General features: G+C 35.4%; 1 protein-coding gene across 2 annotated transcripts in view; it reads left to right on the top strand.

Annotated features, from left to right (window-relative positions):
* The window catches only part of LOC145252678 (nuclear pore complex protein Nup85-like), a 108134-nt gene that overhangs the window by 64132 nt on the left and 17070 nt on the right, over positions 1-26932 (top strand). For both annotated transcript variants that reach the window (XM_080112497.1, XM_080112496.1), the window contains 5 exons: positions 446-546; positions 2961-3046; positions 8015-8046; positions 15908-16008; positions 17451-17550. In XM_080112497.1, coding sequence (XP_079968623.1) covers positions 446-546; positions 2961-3046; positions 8015-8046; positions 15908-16008; positions 17451-17550 — 420 coding nt within the window. The remainder of the gene's footprint in view (positions 1-445; positions 547-2960; positions 3047-8014; positions 8047-15907; positions 16009-17450; positions 17551-26932) is intronic.

Genomic DNA, 26932 nt, shown 5'->3' with positions numbered 1-26932 from the left:
TATATACGTAGAATCGGTGATCTGCAAAATTATCGAAATGAGGTTTGGTAAATATAAAACATTGTTTTCTTGTGATTGATAGAAGCAAACAATTGGATACAAAAGATTTGAACGTGTCATTTTGAAGTTCTGATTCCAGCTTCTAATAAAATAATAAAAGCAAAACGATTCTTATCAAAAGATGTCCTTCAATAAATCTGGATCAATTTGAATCCAAATAAGACTAAAGAAAAAAATTAAAAATTTTCTGAAATGTAAATATAAGTACATATTCTGCACAAATACTTCCCCATATATGTTAAAAGAGTTTCTTCTCGTAGTTCAAGCAGCTGAAAAAATTTGAGTGTAGAGCATCTAAAATATAGTGGCCACAAAAGGTTGAAGTGTTTATTTGTATTCATTGTTCATCGTAATAAAATTCTCACCTAATTTTTTTTCTTTGCAGTGATTATTTGGGTCTTTTTCTTGAACACATTCCTTTGGAAACAGAAGTGAAAGCCTATAAATTGTTACACATTTGTGAGAAACGCGGCTTGCATGAACATGGTTGGTCTTTTTGACATTTTGTGAGAATTGTATTAAATACATATTCTGTCAAAAATAAAACACAACACAACTTTATAAAAAAGCTGATTCTATTGACTAACTATCGCTTTGCAAAGTCCAACATTTGAAACATTAATTTAACATAATAAATATTTAATTCATGACTTTGTTGTAAACACAAAACAAAATCTTTCTCATTTTTCCTATAAACATTAATATTTTGGTAATTTTGAAGCAAATTTATTTGTGATCTTGAAGAAAAAAAAAATCAATTTGCTTTTGCACTTACAATTTAGAAATAGATCATAACTTGTTGAAAATCAAGATGATCCTCATAAAGAAAGCAAAGGGTATCTATAATACAAAGTATTTTTCTAGGAAATAAAAGAATATTACAAAACAGAACTATTTGTTATATGAAAATCAAGCAATCATTGAATTAAAAAAACAATAACAAATAATAGTTAATAAATAAAATGTCCTTTTTTAAAAGCAATATGCAAATTAGATAACTACTACATAAACAGTATATAAAAAGTTGAACGAACTTGAAAGAGGACATTTTGACTTTACGATTAGTGCGAGAAATGGGCCCAACTTTCACATCTATTCATTCAGATGAGTTTTTATTCGTTTTATCAAAAAATGTGCATAAAATGTTTTTTTACATATGTGACTAGCATAGGTAACAGAATAGAAAAGTTATTTTAAAACGTCTATCGCTATATTTCTATTCATCTCTTTATCTCTCTCTCTCTATCCTCCCTTTCTCCCAAAACTCTGCTCATTTCCTCATAAAAGAAAAACAATTATGTTCCTGTTTTGATCCATCTAAAGAATAAATATCACTAAAACGAGCCGATATTCTGTTTGCTGAAAAAGAATATACTGTGACGTGGCTGAAAAAGAATATACTATGACGTGGCTGCTACATATAAACAAGAGGAAAGAAATAAATAAAAATCTGGGTTGCATTTTTTTCTTTTTCAACAGAAGATTTTTTTTATTATCGTTATCATTGTTTCGACACAACTTAAGTCACTTGATGTCACATGTCCATTTTATCTGGTATGCGTTTCTATTTCTTCCGACTGCACGTCAGTATTAGCTAGCCACTTCTCACTTTTGCATTTACACATTCATTTTCTTTGACGTTGACTTTTTTCTCTAAACACATGTTGCATTTTCTCTGCTTTTTTATTTCTTCTCACACACACTTAATTTGCATATGTGTGATTTTCTGCTGCTGCTGTTAGTCTCGTCTTATGCTGGCCATCCTTCATTGCTGCTAATACTTTTCACGCGCTCACACACACTATATTACAATATCAGCTTTTTAGATGTTGTTTCTGACATTCGAGTGCAGCAGCAAGTCATGTGAACATGTTTACCAGAAAGAACAGTTGAAAATAAGTCATGCACCATCCACCATAACAATGCAACTCCTACAGATACTTACTTAAGAAACAGAGCTGTTAAACGTAACACAAGTTATATGAGACAAGAAAGAGAAAGAAGCAACCTTAGTAGAAGATGCTGGGTTGAACAAAGCTGAGATTTCAATAATTATAGAAGCAACTAGATTTATGAAAAAGAATTTCAAAAACTACCTCGCAAATATACCTGGTGAACCAAGTGCAAGAGAGATACAAACAATTGCACTTAAAGGAATGATTGGAATCTTAAAAATATATCTCAGTTGGAATGTATGAGATAGCATTACTTTTCAAAAATTAATGTTGTGTTCTTAGCATGTTTTCCTGTTTCTTTTTTTGTCGTTTTCCCTTATTTTTTTTTTTTTAGCCAGGAAAGGAACACTGACATCGATATTCTCTTCTGATGTGTTCCTCATCCTAAAATCAATTATTCATTCCTTGACTCTCAAGTCTCAAATTGTTAACATCTAAAACATTTAACATTTGCATCACCAGCCGTGTCTGGTACAACAATATTTGATATGAGTTGACCATCCTTTATATATTCAAGGCAAGTCTAGTCTGATAGAGCTCTCCTCTTTTATACTAATACGTGGCTGAAAAATTCCTTTATTTATCCAAAAAAGTTTGAAAAGATGTGGATATTGTACCCATCATCACATATGTTACCTCACAGTTGCTCTACAAAGGCTTGAAAATCTCTACTCTACTATTTTATTCATTGTGTAAAGTGAACATGGCAGCCACAATTATGTTTTCCTTTAATGTATATCAATCCTTTTTTTTGTCATGAATTCATCATTATACCCATAGCTATGAGGGTTAGGGTGATTGTGGGTTCATACCTTTCCTAATGGTTTTAATGCATGGTTGAATACATGATAGATTTGAAAGTATTTGTATTCTTTGTTTTATGTAAAACTCCCCCCTCCCTCCTTTGTATCCAGTATTCAGAGAATCTGATTTATTTTATTTCAGCCAAATCGATTTGTAAAGTGATGGGGAAGAAATGTTTATTAAATAACAGAGTTGGTCAGGCTCTCAATTGGTTCTTGAAATCTAAGGTATGTCAAACAGTTTGCTTTTTTTATGATTTGACAAATAGATGGAGTCTATTCTTTTATTTAATTTTTAGATGACGCTTAACGTAAATGATTAGAAAACCATTAAAGTAAATTACATTTTAATCAAGCAAATAATTTTATATCGTGTGCATGTGTGTAAGGTTACAAGAATTTATCTATTCCATTAATTTTGGAGATGCTCTTGTTCTCAAAATTATTGGTTGTATACTCCTTTTTGTTATTTTTTAAAACTTTCCCAAGCAAATCAGTTACACACATTGTTTTCCAAATTCTTAGCATTAATATTGAACAAAAAATTGGTTGTAGGAAGATTTGGATAGATGCGGTTGAAAAATATGAAATTTAGTAATCTACTAAAATATACTTTTAATTTTATTTCCCGAAAGTTTGCAAAAGAAATAAAGGTACTTGTACAGTTTAATCAAGACATTAAAAAATGAAAATATCGAAAAAGGTTATATTGTATGTATCCGTTATGGAACAAAGTTCTCTGAAAAAAATTGCACTTAATTTCATCAAGTAATTTTTTTTTTTTTACAGCAAAAGTACAATTTGTTATGATATCGAGCAAAAGGTTCGATTTTTAGGAAGAAAAGCTAGTATTAAAGATGGGGAGGGAGTGTCGGCGCTTTACATCAAGTTATCTCCCCATGGCGTGTCCAACAAATTTCATAATGGCTGATTTCAACATGCTCGCATAAGAACGTGTTTTTCCACTGTAAAAAAAACTACTCGATCAAATTAAATGAAATTTTTTTTCGGAGATCTTCAGTACATACAATATAACCTTTTTTTCGATATTTTCATTTTTGAAAATCTTGATTAAACTGTACAAGTACCAAAATAAAAATATGCATGTGCATACTTTTAGATATACTCTAAAAATTGAACGTGTATGTGAAAGAGAAAAGAACAGATTAAAGAATTTTTTTTTTTAATTTTCAGAACATAAAAATTTTCAGAACATAAAATTTTTCAGAACATAAAATTTTTCAGAACATAAAAATTTTCAGAACATAAAATTTTCAGAACATAAAATTTTTCAGAACATAAAATTTTCAGAACATGAATGAAAAAAATTAAATGAAACCACTTTAATATAAATTGTCAATGCAAAAATAAAATAAACTTGATAAAACAGCTTTCTTTTTAAAATTTAGAAATTAGATATTTTCCTTAAAATTTCTAAAAAGTACTTGCCTCTAATGCAAATGTCCAAAGCAAAATGACATGTTTCCTTTTCACAAGTTTAAACGTTGCCATAATTTTACAACACTTAAGTATCTTTTTTTAACCCTTCCACAAAATATACCCAACCCAAGGAAAATAATCCAAAAAAAAACTTTTTTCTTAGAGTCGCCTCCCTTGCACTGTGTTTTCTAGAAAAAACAAAAACACATATAAGCTGTCTATTATTAATGGAGATGCTATCCTTCTGCGTAAACACCACACATTTCACGATGGGAGCCAATATATACCGACAGGAAGAAGGCCTAGCTATGAGATCTCCATTATCGCAAGTGCTAGCTGACATATATATGGAGCACTTTGAGAAACTGGCAATAAAATCAGCCCTACAAAAACCAACAATGTGGCTACGATATGTGGATGATACTTTCATACTCGGGCGCCACCAAGAGGATATTCAAATACTGCTGGAACGTGTGAACTCAATCCATCCATTCAGTTCACCATGAAACAGAAACATGGCAACAAACTATCTTTCCTAGATGTATTTATAACGCGCACATATCAGAGTTTTGTGTCATCTGTATATTGAAAGTCAACCTTTACAGGACAATACCTTAACTTTAACTCATACCATCCATGTGCTATAAAGAAAGGTATAGTCTAACACCTACAACATCGAGCGAGGACAATGTGTAATAGCATTACATATCAAAAAGAGATGTTCAATCTAAGAACAACCCTCCACCGAAATAACTACCGAGAGAGCATGACGTCAGCTCCAGAAAGTCTAGATCAAACACTAAAGGACACCACCTAAAAACCAACCACAATCTTCACACCCTATTTGAAAGGCCTATCCAAAAATCTTTTTAAAAATATGCTGTTAGTATGATATTAGAGCAGTGTTCAGGAGCAACTCAACACTTTGAAAACACTTTGTGCAAGTAAAACCCCCGACCAAAAAACTCATGACAAAAAACTGCGTTTATGAGATTTCATGTAAACGTGGAAAACTCTGTAAAGGGGAAACATGCCTCCTCCTACAAGTAAGATTAGAAGAACACCGAAAAGGTGTCATATACGGAGAAATTGAAAATCAGCCCTAGCAGACCATATATGGAGAGAAAAAGGCATCCATTCCTCATTGTGGGATGATGTTAAAAGGCTAGATGTAGAAGAAAGATGCAGGGTTATTAAATTCAAGGAAGCAACACATGCAATGGTGGATAGCAACAACCTCCTAAGCCGTCCAAGTATTGAATTTAATCACATTTGAATCCATTAATTACAAATTTATATGGGGAAAATAAGAGAAAAAACAAAAAAAAAAGATAATTAAAAAAAATAAGTTTCTTTCTTTCATTGTTTTTAACCCTTCCACAAAATATGCCCAGCCGAAGGGGGATAATCCCCCCCAAAGGACCCTATTTTTCTTAGAGTCGTCTCCCTCTAGAAAAAACAAAAACACATGTAAGATGTCTATTCACAGTTTCGTAAAAAAAAATTTTCACTAATAGTGACAATTAGCAGAAAGATTCAGTTAAAAATGGAATCATAAGAAAGTCTTAAAATGTACCCAAGTGACCCCCATGAAAATTTACCTTTTTATATAATTTGTAGACACACCCTCAAACATAAAGCACTGTTTTACAATTTGTCATTATTCTGAGGGAACAATTCTCTTTTACCAAGAGATTCATACATTTTTTTCATCTTCTAATTTAAGACGCTAATAATGCTGTCAGTTTACACGAGTGGTTTACAAAAACGTACTTTCATGTTTTTTTTGGAGGAGAGTATTCAATTATAGAACTTGTATAGTTTTTAACAGTTTAATTAACCGTTTTTCCATAAGTAATGCAGTTTAATTAACCGTTTTTCTGTAAGTAATGTGCCAACATTTACCGAGCAGAAGAACCATTTAATATTTCACAAACATTGTTTACATTGTTCATTAAATGAAAGGAAATGTTTAAAAGAATAAATGTCTTAGTCTTTTCATCTTTTGCCCATTTCTCTGAAATCTTCAAAAATTTTTCTCCCTAAATAGTCAAGCTATACAAATGTTTTATTTTTTAGCCACTTCTCATTAGGCAAATTCTCTTTCATGTAAATCAAATAATGTTTTTGTTTTAAACACAAAAAAGGCGACAAAGTTTAGATAAAACTAGCAGCCTGGCCAGTATTGCCCAGTCATAAAATATGCTCAAATATGATATTTTAATTCATGCAGATTTTGCATTTATTATGATAAAGCAAATTCTCTGTACTGTACGCAATATATATATCGTAATGATTTCAAAATGGTGTCATCATCTGGAATTGAAACCAAAACATTCAACACTTTAGCCTAAGAATATTTTATTTAGCAGTCTTTCAGTTTTTCATCGCTACCATTTGAGCTATCGCTAGATGAATAAAGAAAGGCTAAAAATTAAGTGACTTCAAACTAAAAATGTATATGTACGCATTCTCAGAAGTTAGTTGATTTACTCCTGCCAATGTCAACTGTTTTTTGTTTTTTTTTAATTTTGACCCTTTAGCAGCTATTTCTACAGGCTACAAAGTAAATTAAGTGTTCCCAAGGTTCAAATACCCTATATATCAAGTTTCAAGACAAAATATTCAGAGAGGAGTTTGGTAAAGAAGTTTTGCACACACAGACAAGGGGTTGTGTGCTTGAACATTTTCATCTTAAATTCTACAATTATGTGCACTGTAGAAACTGAAGAAAAGAAATTGAATGTAATAGTTGAATGAAAACAATCATATAAGAAGAAACTATAAAAAATAAATAATTAATCAATTGACATTCGTTTTTCAAAGGAATATGAAAATTAGCTAACCTTCATCAAGTCGCTTACATATCCATGACTGATTATATTAAAAAGGTTGTTCTAATAATTTTTAAATTGAAAAAGTAGGTTTTTAATATTAGTGTTAAAGTGTGAAAAATATTCAACATTATAGATTTTGTTTGATGGGGGGGACGTGATAACAAATCGTTAGTGGCAAACAGGTATGTCAGCATTTTTCCAAATAGACATCTCTTTTTATATATGAGAAATCTAAGAAATTCAGTTATTTTTCATAAAGTCTCAGTGATCATTTTGCTTGTAAATATTCATAGGCTTATTGATTTATCTTTTTTGAATTTTTATTTTGATTTTGTACATAAAGCAAGAAACAAAAGTTTTAATGAAAAACTTCAGATTATCAAATGGTTCAGTTAGTTGCCATATATTAAAAATTTCTGACAGTTTTTCCGAATCAATAAAAATTTACATTTCAGTTTTACCATTTTAGTTAAGTAATGTAGACATTGTTTTTTTTTTTTTTTGGGGGGGGGGGGTCATATATGTTAGTGGAATGAAACCATCTTAGATTTGATTCCTTATAGCTTGAAATTGATTGAAAAACAGAATATTTTAATTAATTTAATGTTGTAAACTATCATTTCTATGATTAATTGCATATAAATTCTATCATTTCTTTTTCTCTGTGGAGCATGAAACGAAAGGAACAGTCTTCTGTAGATGAGCACTGCTAAATGTTACTGACTTTGAAATATGACCCCTCCTTCCTAACACATTTTCCTGATCAATCAAAACCTTTTGTATCTCTTGACCTGATTCAATATCTAATGTTTTTCTGGTTCTGTTTTTTGTTTTTTTTTTAGAAAAACTTTGTTTCTACTCTGTCATTTTAAACAATTTTTTTTTTTCATTTATTTTTTTTTTAATATTTTTTTGTTAGGACAGTTCTTATGCTACAATTTTGTCTGAAAGGTAAGACTAATCTTTTTTCTTATAAGCTTTGAAGGCAATATTCACAAAAGCTTGAGTGATTTAATTTTTCGTTGTCTAAAATAAGATTATGATTAAAGTTCTGAATTTTTTAGATGAGGGTTGATTGTTTATATTGTATTGATCGGACTATTGTTCTCATCTTGAGTGTTATTTGTGCTACGTTTCGACTGTCCTTGGGCATGTTGGTTATTGTTTAGAAAAGAAAAAAGTACTGGCTGCTGTGCACACTGTGGCAAGTTTTCAGATATTGTCCTTTGATGTTTGCTCTAGGTTTTACAGAGCCAATGTAACGCTCTCTGGGCAGTCATTTCAGTTGAGGGTTAATCTTAGGTTGGCCAACTCCTCCTGGTATGTGTTGACGTCGCTATATACCATTCTGGCATGGTGTCGAAAGCCTCAGATGATTCTTTTTTGCATTTTTTTACATTATATGGATGATGTGAGTTGAAATTCAGGTATTGTCCCATGAAGATTGATTTTGGATGTATGGAAGATACAAACTTCTGATCCGTATGGATTATTAATCCAGGAATGCTAGTTTGTTGTTGTGTTCCTTTTCCATGGTGAACTGGATAGATGGATGAATGGAGTTCACGTGGACGTCCTCCTGGTGGGGGCCAAAGTATGAATGTATTGTCCACATATTGTAACCACGTAATTGGTTTCAGTGGTGTTGAGTTTATTGCAAACTCTTTAAAATCATTGACTAGAAAAATTATTAAAGTAGACCAAACCTAAAAATTAGTAGCATTTGGGAGCCTTTAATTGTAAAATTGAAAAACAAATATTGTACACCCTTAAAATTTTGGCGATAGAAGGGAGATAATCCTCTGTCGATCTTTATTAGAGTTGTCTTTCCTTTGTCAAACAATTTTTCATAAATACGAAACAATAACCATAAGAGACAGACTAACTCAAAGAATATGAAAATATCTATGGAGCCATGTAGTAAAATGTAGTAAGCTAAAATCAGGAACAAAGACAGGAAATAGTCAGTTTCGCCCTGCATTGCCCACCTCTAGAAGAGAGGGATTTCTTGGCTGTAATAACTGTAGAGAAAGAAGAAGGAGGAGACAGAAAAAAGGCAGAAGAAAACTCGCTTCTCGCAGATTCGTGGTTCGTCACAAAGAACAATCCAACCGCCAGAACTACCTACACACAATCTGCAGGACACTGCCTGACTGCTCCCCAGTGCCCTGCCTTTATATATTTGCATAATTGCGTGAGAGCACACGTGATTCTGCGAGAATTGCATGGGGTCAACGCCAATAAAAACCCATGGACGCCATCTTGGAACTCACAACACAACAACAGACGTATTCGAGGTGAGCTCTTTATTTCCCCCCATTTCGGTTATTGCCAATTCCGCTACACTCCCCCCGATCTCATGGCAGACTGGTGGCGGGCGCTTTTGTCTGGTGCTCCTTTGTAAAGGCAAGAGGGGTGGTCCTTCTTCCGCTTTTTCAGTATGTGCATTATATGGTTCAAAATTCTCTCCGGCGTCCTGCATCATACTCTCTGTCCTTTCAGAAGACATTGTACTGCCTGAGTCTTCCTCTTCCTTTGATGTAACAACATAATGGTGAGGGTGCAGATCCTTCACATGGCGAGGCACACCATCTACCACCCATGTGCTAGTCTCCTAGACCTTTTTCTCACAACTTGCCCTGAACTATCCTGCATTGACAGAGTACAAAATAGACTTCGTGGCTTAGTCGGGGATGCCCTTTTCTCTTCCCTGCAACCTCTCTTCTACAGAAGAGACGTTGCAAGCCTATCTTTGTTTTATCGTTATTTCCATGGCAGGTGCTCGTCTGAACTCCAATCTCTGGTCCCCCCTCGCCAATCTTTTACAAAAAACACCCGTCTGGCTGAATCCACTGTCAAAAACTTTCCCCACTCTTGATCTATGCCTAAATCAAAACATAGATTCCATGAACAAAGCTTCTTTCTTAGAACTGCACGCCTGTGGAACTCTGTTCCGTCTGCCTGCTTCCCTCCTGACTACAACTTGGATGTTTTCAAGTCCAACGTAAACAAATTCCTGATGAACTGCCCCCTTAAGTAGACACTCTAAAATATCCACACTAACATACTGTACTTACAATAACCTTTATCCATGAGTGGCTTCCGGGCCTTGATAAGTGGTGACCACCTTGTAAAAAAAAAAAAAAACTGTGTTCAGTTTCCGTTCTGTCTCCACTTGGATCTTCCGACAACTCTATTGTATCAGTTAAGATAAAAAATGAAATGTAATAAATCCTCAGATGTACCTCTCCATCGTACAGTATATCGATACTCTATGGCTGACTGGAATAGCTTCCGTACATTTATATCAGATCTACCTCTGCGTTCCATGTTTAAAAAGGATGTGTCCTCTATAGTATCAGATCTGACGGAATGGTTAATTGTAGGTATAGACCGTTTCATACCCTCGAAAAAATTCCAGCAAAAACCTAACAGCCAGCTGTGGTTCTCTCCAGAATGTGCTGCCGCCATTACGCACAGAAATCACTTTTTCCATTGCTTCCAACGTAATAGATGTACTGAGACTAAAGCTGCTTTCAGGACTGCCAGCAACCACTGTAAAAAAGTTATAAAGAACACAAGAGAGTTATATGCTCAGTCCGTTAAGTCCAAAGTAGCCGAGCAGCGGCTTGGTTCCCACCAATCTTGGCAAATAGCAAACAGAATCCTGAACAGAAATGTGTGCTCTATCCCAACTATCATCAATGGACCTGAGGTAATCTCGTCAGCATCAGCCAAACTCTTTGCCAAGAACTTTGCAGCTTATTCTACCCTTTGCGACCAAGGCCGCCAACCTCCAATATTTCCTCCTGTATCAGAAAACACGCTATGTGATATACAAATATCTGTACGTGATGTTGCCCAGCTAATTAAAAACCTTGATTCAAGTAAAGCAACTGATGGTATTCCAATTATAGTACTCAAAAGACCTCAACTAGAACCATCCTTACAAAACTGTTTAAACGTTGTCTTAAGGAGAATTGCTTCTCATCACCCTGGAATATCTCATCAGTATGCCCTGTATTTAAGAATTCAGGTTATCGCTCATCTCCCTCTCAGTACAGGCCAATAAGTCTCCTGTGCGTCATGAGTAAGTTGCTGGAATCTGTGTTAAATAGAGAAGTAATCAACCATCTCAGCAAAAATAACCTTCTTAGTGACAGTCAATATATGCTTACAGGTATATCTCATAGGATTAGTGAATCTCTCGACGGAGGCTCCCTTTCTGCTTTTGACATATCAAAGGCCTTTGATAGAATATGGCATAAAGGTTTACTTCACAAGATCTCCAGCTATAATATAGCTGGAAATGTCTTCTCAATTATTAAATCATTTCTCTCTGATAGGCTCATGATAGGTTGATGAGCAGAAATCAGAAGCTCTCAGTATTAATGCTAGAGTCCCTCAGGGGTCCATCCTGGGCCCAACTCTTTTCCTGATCTACATTAATGATCTTCCAAATCACATCCTTACATCATTCATGGACATTTATGCTGATGACCCTACTATCTAGCTCATCTAAGAGTGGTACAATGGGGAAAGGAGTGGCTGGTTACTTTTAATACATCTAAAACCAAGCTTTTATCTTTACATCATCAACACGTCTACGTAATGATTTAGCTCCCTGTAGTCCATCACCAGACATGCTTTGGCTTTGTAATTGTCTGTATTTTTGAGATGAGGTGTTTTCATTGATTGAGATTGTCGGACTGACTTCCTCATCTTGGTTGTTATTGTCACAACGTTTCGGCCGTTTTGCCCTCTGGCCTTCGTCAGGTGTTTTGTATCGAACTGGGGAACCGTTTGTTAGGAGTCTCGAACCCAACCCTTTATTATTATTACAGGGGTACCGTGTTCGGACTCCAGCTAGGCTTTGGGACATAGTTGCTGATTCTCTGTTTTGAATGTTACTTTTTTCACTGCCTTCGTTCCGAGCATGTGAGCTGTTTCTTTAAGTTTTCTCACTTTCCAGTGGGTCTCTCTGTTTATTATTTTTACTTCATCCCATAGGGGGAGATGGTCCCCCCTCTCCATCCAGACATGGTTGGCTTTGGCTTTGGCTTTGTTCTGCTGTATCACAGCCATCAGGGGAATTAGGCCTTTGGGGGGCCCAATTTATCCTCTGGGTACGGCACAAGCCAACCATTATCTATCCAGTTTTATCCAGGTGCGGAGCTCCTGCGTATATTCTTCACGGATTTCTGCTGGCACTGGGTATTCTGACACTCAATTCTGTAGCCTTTCAGGGGGGGATGTTCCTCAGACCACTTCCATGATGCTGTCCACGTTCAGTTTTGATGGTCAAAGGTGGCGGTGAAATCCAGTTCATTAATAGAAATGGCTGCACATTTAATATTTTTCCTGCCGCCCAGCCGCACTGATCCTGTAGGCTTGACAACGACACCTCCCAGAGCTTTTATGGCATCGATCCCTAGAAGTAAGTCAAACCCCAACGGTTTGCCATGCACCACCAACATCGATTCTGGTAGACACACCTTCATCAGTGGATACAGTGACCGCTCCAACACCGCAGCACGCATGGGATATGCCACCAATCATTTCGACATTCACGTTTATTTTTCTCCAAGATCGGCACCGATCTGCATGTAAAATTGTCCTAGAGCATCCCGTATCAATACGCGCCAAACATTGCATCCCGTCAACATGGATGCCTGTCATCGGGAGTGTCATGTTCGTATTTTGGTGGGGAAAGAGACTGGCGCTTATGCGTCCTCCCCCTGCTCGTTTCCCGAGCAGTTCCGAGCCAGTGTCCACTCTTACCACACTGGTAACACCGTGTTCCGCATTTTCGACAGTCCTTCGCAAGGACTTTAACATTGCATTTAAAACAGGTCACACTAACAGGAATATTCTTGGTCCTGTTGTTGTTGGGTGAGTGTGTGGCCACAACCATGTCCTGATTTTGTTCCCCAGTCGTCGTCAGAATTCTCGCTCTCGACATTAGCTCCCCCATGATCAGAGCTTTGATGTACGGTGCCTGTTGAAGAGCAATTGAGATGACATCAGGGAACCCAGTGATGAAAGTCAGTTTCGTGAGTCTCTCTAGGCCATCTCCTCTGAACCCGGCCAATCCAACCAACTGCCTGATTTTGTTAGCATAAACATCCACACGTTTGTTAACCCACCTGACCATAGTTATTTTTCTGTATGCTGCAAACGCGTCGTCGGTAAATGCCTCTTTTAATCGGACCTCAATCTGGTCTATCTTCTTTTTATCGTCCTCCTCCATTTCCATTTTTCCAGTGCATCACTTTCCAGATATAAAGGTAGCAGACTCGCTATATCATCCACCTGCTGAAGTTGTGTGACAAGTTTCACTTTTTTCAGCCATGCTACAACATCTCCCTCGCCAGAGAATGGCTTGATGATATCACTGCTTATCCGCACTTCGACATAGTCGAGCCGGAATAGCTTGTAACAAAATGCAGTAAGCAAAAATCAGGAACAAAGACAGGAAATAGTCAGTTTCACCCTGCACTGCCCACCTCTAGAAGAGAGGGATTTCTTGGCTGTAATAACTGTAGAGAAAGAAGAAGGAGGAGACAGAAAAAAGGCAGAAAAAAAACTCGCTTCTCGCAGATTCGTGGTTTGTCACAAAGAACAATCCAACCGCCAGAACAACCTACACACAATATGCAAAACACTGCCTGACTGCTTCCCAGCGTCCTGCCTTAATAGTGGCCCGGAATTATATATTTGCATAATCGTGCGAGAGCACACGCGATTCTGCGAGAATTGCATGGGGTCAACGCCAATAAAAACTCATGGACGCCATCTTGGAACTCTTTTCCACTCAACCCACAACACAACAACAGACGTATCCGAGGTAAGCTTTTTATTTTCATCATTATTGCCTATTCCGCTACAAGCCAGTAACTGTTCTTTTTTTTTTTTTTTCCAACATGTCTGAGGATGGTAGAAGGCTAATCCGACCGAAACATTGCACAAATAACACGCAAGATGAGAACAATAGTTCGATCAATACAAGTAATATAAGATTATAATTATTTTATACCAAAAATTAGATTCATTTAAAAGCTTCTGACACTATGCATTTTTGTGCTGAATATTGTCAGAAAAATTTTTCTCAAGAAATAAAGAAATTTTGTGTTCCATTAAAAGAATAAACATTAAAAATAATGCAAAACCATAAATACAAATGTAATGTTATCCACGAACCAACACGTACGCTCAGTTGCAGAGGAGACACAGTTTCAAATCAGATCAGCGTAGAATATGAACATGCATATCTTATACTCGACTGAAATGTTTGAATTGCGAAAAAAAATTAACACAAATAATCTCTGCATTTTAAATAATAAATCAAAAACTTAATCCATCTACAAGATCTTTCTCGAATATAGATACGACACCATGACCCCCACCCCCTTCACATTCACACACCCACGCTTCATGGATTACAAATGGAAGTTATATAATTAATCATGCAACAGCGATCACTTATCTGTCTGTTTATGAAGATAAATCTCCCCACTGGGAAAAAAATGTTTCAAAAACTAATGCAAGACTTAAAAATTAAAAAGCAAACGACTCGACTAAAACTTTAATCGCAATAGCAAATAAAACCACATTAAAACGACACCTTCAAATGAACGCAAAACAGCTTTAACAATGCTTAGAGTTCACCTTAAAAAGTTGAATCATGCAAATTGTAAAACAAAAACTGCCAATAATTTAAACCTTTTCAAAGCAAAACAAAACAAACTATTCCACCAAAAAATAACTGGCAAAACAATTTCACTCTTAATAGTTTCAACAATGGCAACAAGTACAGATTCTGCCACACAATTAGAGTGTGAATCATCTGACATATAATTGTAAGATTCTGCTGGGGAACGCCTATTATATGATGCAACATAATGGGGGGGGGGTTGTAAATATCACCATTAGATCATCTGTAAAAAGGTGAATATGGAATGTAATAGCAAGTCCTGGAAACTTATATCAGAAAAAACAGGTGGAAAACAGGTGGAAATCTGACATAGTGATATGGGACGAAGAAGGAAAAAGGTGCAACTCTAGAAGCTGTCTCCAATGATGCTGGGTTAAACAGCTGAGGGGAAAAAATAACAAAATATCGTCTTATGTTCGACATAAAAAGAAATTGGAATCTTCGGAAGATCTATATCATTCCAGTAATTATAGAAGCAACTAGACTCACGAAAAAGAATTTTAAAAAACTGTCTGGCAAATATACCTCGCAAACCAAGTGCAAGAGAGATACAAACACTTAAAGGGACAGTTAGAATCTTAAAAATATGAGATAGTAGGCGAATGTCTGGCATCAGGTAGAAGACCCCATCCTCAGCTAGAACAAAATAAGAAAGTTAATTTAAAAAAAAAAAAACAATGTAGAAACAATAAATTAAAAAGAAATTGCAAACACAATTACCAAGATCTTTTCGACAAATGTCTCATTGAAGGATGTCATCTACTGACAAATAAGCTTAACAAGCTGAGCATCTTTGTCAGATCATGACGCAAATGCTCAACAAAAGATTTGTTTGACTCATTGAAGCCAACACTCCTCGACGTGTACGCAGTAACATCCATAGTAAACATTAATGCGTGCATCTAAGAAGCTTGTAAATAAGAATCAATTTTGTTGTAGTGATAGGAAGTGCGGGATTTACCAAGTTTTTCTCGTATTTCTTTATAATAAAAGATCATTTAATTTTATGACCAATGTAGATTGGTAAGTTTTTCACACATTTAACACTCACACATTTAATGGTTTCCGTTATAACTGATTTTGTTTTTTGGTTTCCAGAATCCTAACAGAATATAGTGAGACAGGTCAGTTCTCGAACTTGGATCTTTTGGAAAATCTTGGTTCTTCTATGTTCCTTAGCAGTAAATTAACGTTTCTTGGTAAGTAAAACATATTTACTAAGTTGCTACAAGGCCAATAACGGTGCTCAGTAATCATTACTTACGTTAGCAGAAAATAATATTCCAAGAAATCATCTTGGATGTCAGTTTCCCACTTTTTACAGAATTTTAACTTTTTTTTTTTTTAATCCAGAAAATGCAAATTTTCATTTAAATTTCTAGAGCCTTACTTCCTTATTTTTTTTTCATTTGTTATTTGGATTTTAATTCTCTTTTTTCCTCTCACTTTTTCTTTTTAAATTTTAGCCTTTTTTCTTTTTTGTCATCTTGTAATGATTAGAATTGTCAACAATGTTATATAAAATTTTTGGTTTCTTTATGCAAAATTGAATTCCAGCTAGTTTTATCAACAGACGTGAGAAAATTTCATTAAAAAACAAAAGAATCAACTTGTCTGACGCACAACATCAATTTTTGCAGGAGTAGGGAACAAAGGTTTTTTTTGTTTTTTTATTCCAGCTTCCTAAAACCCACAAGTAAATCAAATTCTTTACAAAACTGTTATTTCTTTCTTTCTTTTTTTTTTTTTTATCACTTATCTGGTGAAGCTATTAATGATTTGATGAACATGTGTGTCACATCCCAGAATGTTACAGTAGCTTCTTGTTGGTGTAATTTATTCAGAGTTATCTCCTTTGGATCAATTCAAAATTACCTTTTTATTACTATACTGGCCATTCTGAGAAATGAATTTTCAGTATTTGAAAATATGATTTGCATGTGCATAATGTGAGATTCGAAATTGATTGCGTCTGATTTGGCTTTATTATTATATTTATTTATATTATTATTTGCTTACACACATAGTGATCTCTGTTTGGCTCTTCTGCTATTTTGATGAGTATGACTTCTGAGCAAATGACCCAGTTGATCGGCCATTTCAATATAACAATTTCTCTATACTAATAAGTTGTAACATTCTCTGTATTTACCTCGACACTGTATCTATCCTTAATTAATATTGCTAAATAAGTCTTTTAAATTACACCCCTCCTCTCTTTGCGTATTATGTCTCTTATATGTGTTTCAACAAACCTGTTTATTTATGTAAATGCAGTTGTCTCTATTATTTCTATTTTTTCTTTCCTATTAATTTCTGACCCTCATTTATAAGCAATATGTCATTGATGGTAAAATACTTCTACTATGTGTGTCGTCATAAAAAAAAGTATAAAATGAAAAAATCCAATCTCCATATTTTATATACTCGTCATCTTGTTTGGAATCTGGTATAACGCCTGTACAAGATCCTGTTTCATATCAAAACAGAAAAGGCAGTGTCTGCTAAAATCCAATCTTCACGCTGCAGCTCCTGTACCTAAATCCTACTTTTCAGTTTGATAGTGAATTTATTGTGTAAAACTTTTTACATAAAAATTGTGTTCGTCAATGTTGATAACTGTCTTTTATTTTTTTTTCAGGTCAGTATCGAGAGTTTCACAAGTTGTATGAAAATGGAGACATTCAGGATGCTGCAATTCTACTAGTTTCTCTACTCAGTTCACGATTGGCACCGAGAGCGTAAGTGATTTTCTTTTGAATCTACTGCAAATGCACATGCATTCTTTTTCTTTAAACGCTGCACTATTTATGGTGCTGTTTTCTGTGGTGAGTGATCGGTAAAAAAAAAAATCATGTCTTGTTTATAATTCATGCATAAAGATAGAAACAAAAATTCTGATACTACACTTCATCTTTTCTGTTTCCGATGAAATACTTCTAGACCGAGGTAATTTTTTTTATTTTTGTTCCAATCCAGAGTGTCTCTTTTTAGGGAGCTGGATTTTCTCCACATTTAAAACTGACTTTGTATCTAACTCTGGTGTCATAGGGTGGCAAGTAAATGGGGGCAAATAACGAGTGCAGCATGAGTTATCTCCCCTGCAATCAATACAATCTATATTTTTATAAAGTAATAGGGTTCGTGTGTTTCTGTCTGTGTGTACAGCTCTCCATCATCAACGAAATATAAAGGAGGTAAGAGGGTAGATCTCTCCTGGTAGAGAAACATTAGAACCCATTTTAGGATGTTTCTGTTATAGGAGACATAAGAATCTATGCCTAATTTCTTTATATACTAGTCTACAAACCACCCCCATATCGAATGACTTATGCTCATTTGCATATCACATTATATTAAATCTCTTTAACTAATTACCTCGACCTTATTACATATTGGAAATATTCTAATCATTTCAACTGTACTATTTACAAAATCTATTTAACATTTAATTATTTAATATATTTTCATTTAATTTTATATTCGATTTATTTCACTTTACGTATATTATCAAAACAATTCATTGGCGAGCAAAGCTTTATGTTTTGGGATTGTATTGAAAATGTAATGGAAATTTCAATTTCGTTCCGTTTTAATCTTTTATATTTTACTTGCCAATATAATTGAAAGAATACAATTCAACTATCGTAATTTTATATAAATAAACAAAAACAAATATTTTAAAATAAAACTTTATTAAAAAAGAAATAATTTTATTTTTAAATGAAAAAAATCAATTTAGTAAAATAATTGTATTAAACACCCCCAGCCTTGTCAGCAAACCTGTAAACCTATAAAAGTTAACATTTCGAATGTAAACAGTGATTTTTCGATTTTGTTAGCGCTTGCCGGAACTAACTTTATTTCCATTCTATTTTTTAAACAACCCCCAAAACATAACGCTCTCTTCCAGTTATAGCCAATGTTTTTTTAAGGCCGTTGATATTCGCAGCCGGTCGCATCAGCTGACCGGAAGTGACGTCAGACAAATCTTAAGTAAATTCTTGGCTAGAATTGTAAAAATAATTTGTTTTCTTTTGTAATAGAATTTAACAATTTCTTTCATTTTGAGCTGCTTTTTTCTCCCGTTTATTTTTGTTTTCTACAATTAATAAACCAGTTTACAAGTAAAAAATAAGTTGTTTTAATTTTTAATTACCAACACAGTGGCGAATTTAATTTTTCTCTCTCCCATTTTTTATTTTGAGCGGAGAATTTAACATGTCTTTTCATTTTAATTATTTGTTTTAGTTTTTCATTACTAACACAGCGGAGAATTTGGGGTACTCATGCAGAGAACGGCATGGGCGTGGCTTATCACTTGCTCAGTTGCGAAATATTTTTGTTTTTAGTAAATAATTTGTGTTTTTTGGCAAAGTTTATTTTTAATAAAATTAGCGTATTTACTGATATTTTTGAACCTCGATATTACCATTCTTTCATAACACCGATCACTTTAGTCCTGCCTTCTTACACAGGTTTTCGGGTCGCTGACAACGAATCTGATAATCAACCCCACAGCAAATTTACCGTTTAGATGGTATTAACCCCTGGAGACTGGCTCTACCTGTCGCCATTTTACAGGCTTCGTTGCCCGCCCGCTAGGTGTATCAGAATTTTAGGCGGAATTTTTGACACCCCCAACAAAAAAACTGCGAATAAAATATATAAAACTCGTAATTTCTGTTTTTAAAGTGGGTTGTTTATTTTCCTTATGAAATATACTTCCAAAATAAACTATTACAGTCGTTTAAAACATAATAGAAGTATTATTTTTTATTTTTTAAAAACAATGTTTACAAAATGTCTAAGCGCGTTTCTCCGATGTTACAAGCAGCCATTTTTTTACGTATACAAATACATTGATTTTTACGAGTTCACTTTTTTTTAAATTTAAAAATCGATCTAAATTTTTCTATTAGTTCAATTTTTACGTAATTTTCAGGTTCAATGTGAAATTTTATGCTCTTTTCAATAAAGTGAATATAAATTTCTGGTAAGGTTTTTTTTATAATTTTGAGATAAATACCGTCGACTCGACAACTTCCGGTTTCGCCGCCGGCCGGCTGCGAATAGCATTTTAGAATAGCCGCAGCCGGCTGCGAATAGTCACTTCGTTTTTTAATTAAATAAAACAGGTCAAAATAAACAGATAAGCGCATTTTCTTTTACATTTTTCTTACAACCATTGTCATTTAACCAACTGCAGGATACCGTTACTTTTGTGGGGTTGTTTTGAAAATGGCACGGAGATTATAATTTCGTTCCAATTTAATCTTTCTGGTCGAGCCTATTTCGAAAGCCTGTCTTATCATAGATTTGAACTACAAATAATTTATTACATTTTGATTATTACTATCTTAAGACTTAAAGCTTATATTTATTTCATTTTTCTATTTATATATTGAATTAGTTATTTCCAGTCTTATTTAAACTTAGCGCTTTCTTTAAACCGGATGAACCTTTTATAAAAAGGTGAGTTTAACGTAAAGAACACGAACAAGGTTTTATTCAACTGAATTTCTTCCAGTTTACTAACAAAATATATAAATTTAAAAGAGATATAATTAATAAAATAAAAAGGTTATGTAATTTAAAAGAAATACACGTACTCACAAAAGCAGAACTTTTTTTACACATTTTTTTCTTTAAAACCATAACAATGAGACTAACAATTACCTAGATCTTAGTAATTATTTGTTTTAATAGAACTGTTTTAATTGTACTGTTTACTTAGTTAACCTAAGTTGGTATTACATTTATTTTACATTTACTTTTTTTTTTTAATTATTACTTTTAGATTGTGACGTTTACACCCGGAAGTAATGAGTCACACGTAGGTCGCTTTTATTCATTCCTTTTGGTCAAGATCAAAGTGTAGTATCTGTTCTTCAGATGCTGCACTTCATTTTCTTGTTCTCTTTCGGTGGAGGAGAAATCCTTCACGACTGAGACAATTTTTATTTTTGTACCTTTTCTCCACGTTAAAAAACGACCCTGGTGTCTAACTCTGTCCCGTGGGGAGGCATAGTAAATAGGTACAATATAATTGTTTATAATTGTACTATTCAGAAATATTATTTATAGTTCGTCCATTTCAGTTAGTATACATTTCCTTTACGCTTAATTAATTTACAATCATTAATATCGTTAAACAATTCCGTTTAAAACCGAAATTATGCCACCCAAACGAAGTAGAAACGAAAGTGAGGAAGAAAGAATGGAAAGATTGGAAGCTAATAGACTAAGAGTTGCTGCAATTCGCTCCAATGAAAACAATTCAGATAGAGAAAGACGTCTAGAACTTAACAGGATACGTCAAAGAGAAAGGAGAGCAAGACTGTCAGATTTGGAAAGAGAAACCCAACGTGAAGCTGACAGAACTAGACATGCTGTAAGGCGGTTAAATTCATCACAAGATGAAATTCAAGAAAGGCAAAGATATGCACTGGAAAGAGAAGCAATATTACGATCGAATGAATTATATGAGGTAAGTAGACGTACACAAGGTCAGTTGAGAGTGGCTCAACGACATCAGAATGAATCGGAAACCCAACGAAGCTTTCGCCTATACCAAGGGCAACAACGAGAGGCTGCATGGAGAGAGAGTATGACTTTGCCCCAGCAATTGCCAGAAAACGAGGCAGCTAGACAACGAATGACTGCTTTGAGACACCATGAAATAGAACACTGCAATAGAAAAGGATTGCTCTACAACAAAAATGACTCTCTCACTACAGCTGATATAGGAAAAATGGACAAAGTATGTCAACATTGCTCAGCTGTAAAATTTAAAGGAGAAACCCCTGGTTGTTGTTGTTCTTCTGGCAAAGTTGTGCTTGATAGCTTTCCACCACTGCCTCAGTTGCTTCAAGATTTGCTCTCCGGCAATGGTCCCATCTCTAAAGATTTTCTGCAAAATCTACGCTGTTATAACAATTGTTTTGCAATGACATCATTTGGTCACAAAATTGCGGCAGTACATGGGTGGAATCCTTCTTTTAGAATTCGAGGCCAGGTTTGCCACCAGATTGGGAGTCTTTTACCACCTGAAGATGAAACAGCAAAGTTTATTCAAGTCTACTTCTTGGATAGTCTGGAAGAGGAACTACATAATCGGGGACGTGACAGTAGACTCAATAGAGACATTCTCCAAAGTCTGACTGAATTTTTACATGAGAACAACAGCTTTATTTGTCAGCTGAAAACAACAAAGGAGAGGATTGAAGAAGAACACTTGGTAGAACATAAAGTTGTCATAAGGGAAGACCGAAGGCCGCAAGAAGAGCATCCACGGCGATTCAATGCTCCAACAACAACGTATGAGATTGGAATATTAATGGAGAATGAACCAACAGCTAACCGGGATATTGTCTTGCGTTTTAGAAATGATACATTAAAATGGATCTCCGAACTACATCCCCTCTACGATACTTTAATGTACCCGTTAATGTACCCCTATGGTTCTCCATCTTACAACATCTACATGAAGGCATCCAATGGGCGAAAAGTTACCCAACAGCAATTTTATTCGTACCATTTAATGACTCGGCCTGGAAACTATTTTCTCTGGTACCGAAGGCTATTTCAACAATGGCTGGTGGATGTGTACTGCAAGATTGAAACAGAACGTTTACAGTTCCTGAGGTGTGAGCAACAGACCCTGAAAGCTGACAATTATAGCAACTTGAGAGATTCAATTCTTAGGGAGGATGGGAATCCAGAACAGTTTGGTCAACGAGTTGTACTTCCGGCAACTTATACAGGAGGCCCTCGATACATGTTTGAGCGTCAAAGTGATGCCATGGCATATGTTCGGCGAATGGGCCGAGCCGACCTCTTCATCACGTTCACAACAAATCCAAAGTGGACAGAAATTACAGAAAATTGTCTTCAAGGGCAAGACCCTCAGGATCGTCCAGATATTGTTGCCAGGGTTTTCAGGCAGAAGCTAAAAAAGTTACTTGAATTTATTAAAAAGGGAGGATTTGGCAGGCTGAGGGCTTTCCTGTACAGTATTGAATATCAAAAAAGAGGACTGCCGCATGCACACATCCTCACCTGGCAGGCCCCAGAGGACAAACTTCTACCAGAAAAAATGGATCTCTGCATATCTGCAGAGATCCCTGACAAAGAGGAAGATCCTGATCTTCATGCTAAAGTGATGGCACATATGGTGCATGGACCTTGTGGACCATTTAATCCAAATTGTCCATGTATGATTGACAACAAATGTTCCAAAAAATACCCAAAAGAATTTCTTCAGTGTACCGAGCAAGGCCAAGACTCTTACCCCAAGTACAGGCGAAGAAAACCAGAAGATGGAGGCCAGACTGGTACAATAAGGATGAAGAGAAATGGTCGGTATGTTAATCAAGAAATAACAAACCAGTGGATTGTTCCGTACAACAAGGTCCTCCTTCAGCAGTTCAACGCTCACATTAACGTAGAAATTTGCAGCTCGATCCAAAGCATCAAATATGTCCTCAAATACGTGAATAAAGGATGTGATCAAGCAGTGTTTGAACTACAAAGAACTGATGGAGCAGCTAACCAACAAGGCCAAGTACAAAGTCACATTGTGGATGAGATCCAGCAGTTCCAGAATGCAAGGTATGTCGGCAGTTCAGAGGCGGCCTGGAGGATATTGGAACATCCCATCTATGAACATTTCCCCCCAATTGTACAACTTTCTGTTCATCTTGAAAATGGGCAGCGTGTCATGTTCTCAGCTGATACTGCTCTGGAACGAGCCCAAGGTCCACCGCCTGCCACAACTTTGACAGCATTTTTTCAACTCTGCCATGAGGATGACTTTGCAAGGGGTCTCAAATACGCAGAAGTCCCTGAGTTTTACACTTGGAACAAATCGACAAAGAAATGGATGAGAAGAATGCGTGGGGTACAAGTTGAAGGTACTGAAAATGATGATGTATGGAAGGCACCATGCATTGGGAGAATCTACACGATTAGTCCAAAAGCAGGGGAGTGTTATTTCTTACGCCTGTTGCTCAATGAGGTTGCTGGTCCAACTTCATTTCAAAATTTGCGAGCATACAATGGTCAGGTGTTTGAAACATACAGAGCAGCGTGCCTTGCTCGAGGCCTTCTAGAAAATGACCATCACTTGCATCAAGCAGTAGGAGAGGCAAGTGCCACTCAATCACCTTCAAATTTGCGAAGCCTATTTGTGATAATTTTAACAGCCTGTGAGCCAAGAAATCCTCTTGAGATCTGAATGGCTTTTCGTGATGTAATATCTGAAGACATTCTTCACAGATACAGGCAAGAAGTTAACAATCCAGAAGCAGATTTTAATGAGGACATCTACAATAAAACTCTTTGTCTAATTGAAGAAAAAGTTCTCCTTATGTGCGGTCAACCATTGGCAAGCTATGGATTACCTGCACCAACGCAAGGGAGAGATGAAAGACTCGCGAGAGAGTATCAACGTGAAGTTACTTATAATCTTGAAGAACTTTCCCTACAAGCAGAAAATATGCAAGAAAAACTGACCGATTCTCAAAGAGAAGTTTACAATTCATTCATGGCAATGTTGGAAGCACAAGGTGAAATGAACAAAAACATGGTGTTTCTTGATGCTCCAGGTGGTACGGGCAAGACTTTTGTAATCAATTTGATCCTTGCAAAGATTAGATCCATGAGAAAGATTGTGCTTGCAACAGCATTCAGTGGCATTGCTGCTACTCTACTACAAGGTGGCCGCACTCTTCACAGCACTTTTAAAGTACCCTTGGATACTCATCGAATGGATCAGCCAGTTTGCAAAATTACTGGTAACTCAGCCTTGGCAAATGTAATTAGAGACACCTCTGCAATCATTGTAGACGAAGCCCCAATGACGCACAAGAGTGCTTATGAAGCAATTGACTGAACACTGCAAGACATCACAGGAAACAAGAATCCCATGGGTGGCATTCCAACCTTATTTTGCGGTGATTTCCGTCAAATCCTCCCAGTGGTTAAAAATGGCACAAGGGCTAACATTGTCAATGCAAGTTTGAAACAATCCTATCTCTGGAGGCACGTTATAGTGAAGAGACTGACTACTAATATGAGAGCCTATATCTCTGATAACACAGCTGCAGCAGACTTCTCAAAATTGCTTCTCCAAATCGGTAATGGTCAGTTTCCTATCACTTCTTCACCTGACACAATTAAGATTCCAACTGCGCTTGGTAAATGTGTCGGTAATCAGAAGCAACTGAAAGACAAAGTGTACCCAGACCTGCAAAACAATGGAAAATCACCGGATTGGCTTGCTGAGAGGGCTATTATTTCGCCATTAAACAGCAATGTGAATCATTTGAACAATTCAATAATGGATGAATTTCCAGGAGACACAAAGCAATACAAGTCAGTTGATTCGGCTACTAATGAATATGAAGCTGTTCACTACCCTGTGGAGTTTTTAAACTCTTTGGAGATATCTGGAATGCCTCCACACATTTTAAATCTCAAAATTGGATCGCCAATCATGATTCTTCGATCCTTGGAACCGCCAAAAACAACAAACGGAACCAGATGTGTTATCACCAGATTGCACACCAATGTACTTGAGGCCACCATTTCCTGTGGTCCCTACAAAGGCGAAACCGTTCTACTGCCAAGGATCCCCTTAGTTCCATCGGACTCAGAACTTCCATTTAAATTCCGGAGACTCCAATTTCCTGTGAAGGTGTGTTTTGCAATGAGCATAAACAAAAGTCAAGGTCAGACATTTAACACCATTGGCGTAGACTTGACATCAGACTGCTTCAGTCACGGTATGTTCTACGTCTCCATCAGCCGGACAGGAAGTTCAGAAAAACTCTACATTCTGGCTCCAAATCAAAGCAGCAGAAATGTAGTTTACCCTGAGGCTCTTCAGTGAAAAGTTCGAGAAATGGATATGAGGAAAAACTGACATGATCTGATTGTGGTAAGTTTTTAGTATTGAATGTGCAAGATAAAATTTAAGCAAGAGTTGAAAATTACTTCAATGAAAAATTTACTATGTAACATCAAGTAACCTTCCTTTTTGATGAAAATGTTTTGTGAAGTTCCTGATTGAATTTCAGTCACTACAAGAGGTAGTTAAAATGTTAATCACCTTATGCAATCGTTGCTCTTACAACATCAACTTACTGGAAAGGTGCCCACAGATTTTGGTACCCGAGTGCGCAACAAAGCTCCGTGCGAAGCACGGGTATCTTTGCTAGTTTGAATAATAAAAACATCAAGACTAACCTGATGATGATTTGATGAAATCAAAAGTATTTGTGAAAAAAAACTTATGAAATAAGAAATCCTCAAAACTTATAAAACTTACTAGCAGGCCACCTGGCATTGCCCAGTTGTATAATATGTTTAAATATTATATTTTAATTTATACAGATTTCATATTATTATAGAGCCAATTCTCTATTATATTTTACTCAATATACGGTGGTGATTTCAGAAGGAAATAAAAAAAATATGACTCGGGTGCTATTAGTTAGAATTGAAACCAAAACATTTAAGCGCTCCAGCCTTAGTCATTACTTTTTGAGCTATCATCAGACAAATAAAAATAGTTGAAAATGAATAGACTTTAACGTATAAATGTACATTTGCACATGCGTTTAACTTTAAGTCAACATACACCTGTCAAGTCCAAATTTTTTTCAATTTTGCCCCCTTAGCAGCCATTTTTACCAGTCAAATCTAATTTATTCCACAAGTCCAAATCCTCTATATATTAAGTTTCAAGTCTGTAAGACTAAAAATTGACAGAGTAGTTTGGTAGAGACTATTTCTCACACAGATAAGCAAAGAAGATAATTTTTATATATATAAACCAACAGTACACAAAAAATGCAATCATTTGATTCATCTCATGCCAGTTTGCAACCTTGTATTTTGAAGAAAATGCAGTTTTAAAAAATGGAGACAAACAAACAGAAATAGTGAGTTATATACATGAAATTTGATCAAAATACTAAATGAACTCTGAAAATTAGAGAGAAAAAAACTTAACCAAACAAAAATCTTTCTTGTTATTAAATACATTTGCCTGAATATAACCAATCATTGGTCAGGACTTTTGATGGATTCTTTGCAAAAAATAATGGATACAATTTT

The sequence above is a fragment of the Euprymna scolopes genome, chromosome 29 (assembly GCF_053919585.1).
Source record: "Euprymna scolopes isolate OS-2025 chromosome 29, ASM5391958v1, whole genome shotgun sequence".
NCBI classification, from domain to species: Eukaryota; Metazoa; Mollusca; class Cephalopoda; order Sepiida; family Sepiolidae; genus Euprymna; species Euprymna scolopes.
This window is presented reverse-complemented; position numbering and strand designations above follow the sequence as displayed.